The sequence below is a fragment of the Micropterus dolomieu genome, unplaced genomic scaffold (genome assembly GCF_021292245.1).
Source record: "Micropterus dolomieu isolate WLL.071019.BEF.003 ecotype Adirondacks unplaced genomic scaffold, ASM2129224v1 contig_9780, whole genome shotgun sequence".
Taxonomy (NCBI): domain Eukaryota; kingdom Metazoa; phylum Chordata; class Actinopteri; order Centrarchiformes; family Centrarchidae; genus Micropterus; species Micropterus dolomieu.
Genome location: NW_025738766.1, coordinates 1 through 5,593, shown reverse-complemented (window position 1 = coordinate 5,593; position 5,593 = coordinate 1). Strand labels below are relative to the sequence as shown.

At 41.4% G+C, this 5,593-nt stretch overlaps 1 protein-coding gene across 1 annotated transcript; it reads right to left on the bottom strand.

The window, feature by feature from the left end:
* Positions 1–1,211: 1,211 nt before the first annotated feature.
* On the bottom strand, positions 1,212–4,171 carry LOC123965471 (proteasome adapter and scaffold protein ECM29-like; the record flags this gene model as incomplete). The annotated part of the gene is made up of 6 exons (XM_046041992.1): positions 1,212–1,259; positions 2,494–2,666; positions 2,929–3,094; positions 3,188–3,322; positions 3,547–3,638; positions 3,958–4,171. Coding segments are annotated over 6 exons (828 nt in total), but the record flags the coding sequence as incomplete, so codon positions are not given.
* Positions 4,172–5,593: the final 1,422 nt, after the last annotated feature.

Genomic DNA, 5,593 nt, shown 5'->3' with positions numbered 1-5,593 from the left:
TTCGGGTCATTGTCATGTTGGAAGACCCAGCCTCGACCCATCTTCAATGCTCTGAGGGAAGGAGGTTGTTCCCCAAAATCTCGCAATACATGGCCCCGGTCATCCTCTCCTTAATACAGTGCAGTCGCCCTGTCCCATGTGCAGAAAAACACCCCCAAAGCATGATGCTACCACCCCCATGCTTCACAGTAGGGATGGTGTTCTTGGGATGGTACTCATCATTCTTCTTCCTCCAAACACGGTTAGTGGAATTATGACCAAAACGTTCTATTTTGGTCTCATCTGACCACATGACTTTCTCCCATGACTCCTCTGGATCATCCAAATGGTCATTGGCAAACTGAAGACGGGCCTTGACATGTGCTGGTTTTAGCAGGGGAACCTTCCGTGCCATGCATGATTTCAAACCATGACGTCTTAGTGTATTACCAACAGTAACCTTGGAAACGGTGGTCCCAGCTCTTTTCAGGTCATTGACCAGCTCCTCCCGTGTAGTTCTGGGCTGATTTCTCACCTTTCTTAGGATCATTGAGACCCCACGAGGTGAGATCTTGCATGGAGCCTCAGTCCGAGGGAGATTGACAGTCATGTTTAGCTTCTTCCATTTTCTAATGATTGCTCCAACAGTGGACCTTTTTTCACCAATCTGCTTGGCAATTTCCCCGTAGCCCTTTCCAGCCTTGCGGAGGTGTACAATTTTGTCTCTAGTGTCTTTGGACAGCTCTTTGGTCTTGGCCATGTTAGTAGTTGGATTCTTACTGATTGTATGGGGTGGACAGGTGTCTTTATGCAGCTAACGACCTCAAACAGGTGCATCTAATTTAGGATAATAAATGGAGTGGAGGTGGACATTTTGAAGGCAGACTAACAGGTCTTTGAGAGTCAGAATTCTAGCTGATAGACAGGTGTTCAAATACTTATTTGCAGCTGTATCATAAAAATAAATAGTTAAAAAAATCATACATTGTGATTTCTGGATTTTTTTTTTAGATTATGTCTCTCACAGTGGACATGCACCTACAATGACAATTTCAGACCCCTCCATGATTTCTAAGTGGGAGAACTTGCAAAATAGCAGGGTGTTCAAATACTTATTTTCCTCACTGTATGTCAGAGGTCGCACACCTCTGGAGCAACTAGGGGTTAAGTGTCTTGCTCAGGGACACAGTGGTGGATGTGTCATAGTGGGGAGTTGAACCCAAGTCTCTCACACCAAAGGCACGTTTTCTTATCCACTTCATGTCCGCTGATAGCCAAAACTAAAGGAAGAAAGCAGAACAAGGGAGAGAGGCGTTCTTTCCACAGCTGTAAGAAGCTACTGCCATTATTGCCATTATACAGCACACCAACGTGAAACTTACAGAAAGAAACTCCGGTAGCTACTGCCACTGATGCTTGGACTCGTCGGGAGAGAGTGGCGCTAACCTAACGTTTTGTAACTACTGAAGACTGCTCTTATGAACAGGTTACATGTGCAGAAAAACAGCTGTTTAAAAGTTGGGATTTAGTTGCTTTATTTTTTTATTTCAGTGGGTGGTTATAAGAAACGTTAGGCCTAGGCTATATACTTTGTAAAAACCACACTCCTTGCTGCTGTTGAATAGGATATTAGTTAAAAAGTCGGGGGAGACTGCTTTGTTTGGGAGTGAAGGGGGGTGGTTGTGAAAGCATGTTTCCCATAATTCGCCTGTAATTTGGATAATTACCAACGCTGACCGCCACATATTGATTTTCTACTTTTTTTTTTTTTTACTAGGCGTATTTAAAATCATATTTGATTGAGGAGCATATATTCGTGCAGCATCTCCTCGCTCGCTCCCTCTTTCTCTCTCTCTCTCTCCGGTGAACACCGCTGCACAAACCGGTCCAAAGTTAGAAACCCCACCCCCACTGTCATTCTGTGGGAAACACTGGAAAGTAATATAGTAACATAACGACTAACGTAACTAGTTACTTTTAACACCCAGTAATAAGTAAAGTAATATTATTTTTTTAAGGAGTAATAAGTAACTAGTAATATATTACAATTTCTGAGTAACTTGCCCAACACTGGTCACCAAATATACCTGGGTGGCCGTTAATATACCTGGCTGGCCCGCTCAAGGAAAGCGTATGTGTGGGAAACACTAACTGAACCGTTATTATTCTTTTAACAAGCCAGGTCTTCAACAGTGTCGACCAGTACTGTGTCTCCCTCCTTGTTGTTTGTGAGTAGATGGCTGCGTGGAAACGTTATGTAACTCAACATCAAACTATATTGGTATAAACAGTATTGTCTAATTTTATCTCTTTTGAAATTATAATCGGTATAACGCATAATACAGATATATCGCCCAGCCCTAGTCTGAGACTGAACAGAAATGGGTAATACTGATGTAAACGATAGACCGTCAAACGATATACATCGCCATATCATATTGCAAAGCACTACAGTGTAAATCACTAACGAAAATATCACAGCAACCACCTTCGTTTCGTGGAGTCTGAGGTTACCTTTGTGCTCTCCTTGCCAGAGGGGATGCGAGCCAGTAGGTTTTCCACGGTTGACAGTTTGGTGAAGCCCTCCCCCTCTGCAGGGATTGGCAAGGTGCCATTCCGCCCAATTTCTCCCAGAGCTGTACACGCTGCTACAGCCAGCAGTGCACTACTGCTGTCCAGGAAGGAACCTGGATGGGAACACACACACACACACACACACATTAACCCATACTGAGGGAGGAACCCATACAGACAGATTTAACTTGTTTTAATTTAATTTTTAATGACAAAACAAATTAATTTTAGGTTACAGAAAGGAGATAACAAAACAATTTTCTTTATAACTCCTTATCACAATCTAAGCAAATAACTTCACATTGACTCTTTAAGCTAATGAAGTCAATGAATGAAATCTAAACTGCAGGAAAATATTGCTAAATAATTACATACCAATTGTCTTGGTGGCCATGGCAACAAGTTGATGATCTTCTTGGGAGGTGATTTGCTGCCCCATGTCGTGCATTGAGTCACTAGAGGTGACAGCTTTCTTCTTGCTCATGTACCTTCCCACCATGTAGCCGAGAGCCAAGATGGCGCCATGCTGAGTCTCAGGACTCTGTGGTCCAACAAAACCAACACACAAGTTAAAAATGCACACTTAAAGCAATAAAGCAAATATCAAGTGCTCCATAGAGACAAAGTGGCATACATGGTTGTCTTTGGTGATTTTGACCAGGTTGTGCACAGCCATCTGCAGCTCATTGCCAATCATGGTGGATACCACCAAAGCATACAGCTGGGCTGCAAGCTCCCTCATGTCCTCCTTATTTGTGTTCATCAGACTCTGGAGAAGAAACCATCTGTTAGTACAGCTGAACGCACATTACAGGTGTGAAATATGAATTAGGCTCACGGATTTACAACACAGCACAGCTAAGTGACTGGACTAATTATTTAGTGGTGCAGATACTAGTCTCAGTAATGAATTAGAGCACAGTAAATGTTAATGTAGAATTTCCTCCAATCTTAAAAATAAAATATAAAAACACAAATAAATGAAACACTTACTTTAATCCAGTCAATTTTATCAACAAATCTGGGAGCCAGTTTCTCTGGGCAGACAGACACCACCTCCAGCAGACAGTACATAACTGGGATTCCTGTTGAGAGATTAATAATGAAGTGCAATAAATAAACACACAGAGAGTGAGTTTTTACAATACCACACCATGCATATGAATATATAGACAATATAACTAAATACATTACTTATGACAGGTTAAATAAACAATAAAGCAAACGCCCTATCTGTACCACTACACTAAACTTAACTCAAGACCCAATTCTGACTCGGAGTGATTAACAGAAGATACATGTAATACCTACAAAACATCTCAAATGTCCCATAATAACAATAGAGACCTGACTTGATCATGTGGTATAATGTCCCTCAGGAAAGAGCAGGTTAACTTGTCTCACCCCCTACAGCAGACAGCAGCTGCTGCAGCAGATCCATATACACATGAACAGGGTTTGCCTCAGAACTCTTTACTGAAGACTGATGCTCAGAAGACAGCAGTGTCTGGATGTAGTGGCCGATGGCCGGTGCATCGTCCTGCATATCTGCCAGGCGCATGGACATGGGCTTGGCCCCGGCGCTGTAGGCCAAACACATCCTCAGGTAGAGCACAATCTGTGAGGGGGGGTGGGGGGGGGGGTACAGGAAAATTAGGTGTCTGCAGCAAAACACTCAACTTAGGACTGACCCCCAATAGTCAAAGATTCGATCCTTCAATGGGCAGAGCCTGATTCGACTGTCAATCTCACAGTTGAACCTTCGCAGTGAAACGAGGATCAACGTCTGATTTTACATAGAACTACCAGTTTTCTCTCACTAAGTTAATATACAGCCTATTACAATATACATTTCAACATTTAATGCTGTAAATAAACATATAAAAAGAATAAAACTTTCAATAAATGTTTTTAAAGTGTGTAAATAAATCCAAAATTGTAACCTCAACCCTGGGTTGTCAGTGCGTATGTGTAGGCGTTAGTTATCACCGTTGATGAACCACACAAAGAATATTATATAGTTTTTAAATAGCCGGCTACTTGAAATAGACCCGCGAGGAACCGCGATGTGCATGTAGTTGTCGGCAGCACAGCATGCATGCAAAATTCAGACAAGACTGGTGAATGACAGGCGAGAGAGAGAGAGAGAGAGAAAATGGTCAACAATAAGCCTCAGTTTAGCTGGAAATTTACAGTGTAAGTTGAATGAATAGAGACTGCAGCTCTGCAGCAGCTTCTCAAGAATAAAGCGGAGCTTACCGTGTATAATAATAATAATAATAATAATAATAATCTTTATTTGTAGAGCACTTTTCAAAAACAAGTTACAAAGTGCTTTTACAAGTATAAAGACAATAATACCCAAAAGACAATAATACAAAAACAATACAAGATAAAAGCATGAAAACATTGAAAAGACTAAAATACACGTTTAAGATAAATATAAAATTAGTAAAATACAATAAAATAAAAGGGATAAAATAAAGGCAAATAAGATCGGGAAAGGCTCTCCTATAAAAGTATGTTTTAAGAAGGGACTTAAAAGAGTTCACTGACTCAGCCGACCTGATTTCCTTGGGCAGGCTGTTCCAGAGCCTCGGGGCCCTGACAGCAAACGCTCTGTCCCCTTTAGTTGTCAGTCGAGACTCTGGAACAGACAACAGACCTCTGCCCGAGGATCTCAAGGTACGTGCTGGTGTGTATGGGACTAAAAGTTCAGAAATATAACAAGGCAAGAGGCCATGAAGAGCTTTAAAAGTGATCAATAGAATTTTAAAGTCAATTCTAAAACATACTGTGTAATGAAGCTAACACAGGGGTAATGTGGTCATATTTCTTTGTTCTGGTTAAAAGCCTGGCAGCTGAGTTCTGGACAGTCTGGAGTCGATCAATAGATTTTTGGGTTAAACAGGTGAAAAGGCTGTTGCAATAATCCAGGCGTGATGAGATGAAGGCGTGTAAAATGGTCTCGGTGTCCTTAAAAGTTAACATAGATCGAATTTTTGCTATATTTCTAAGTTGATAAAAACATGATTGAACA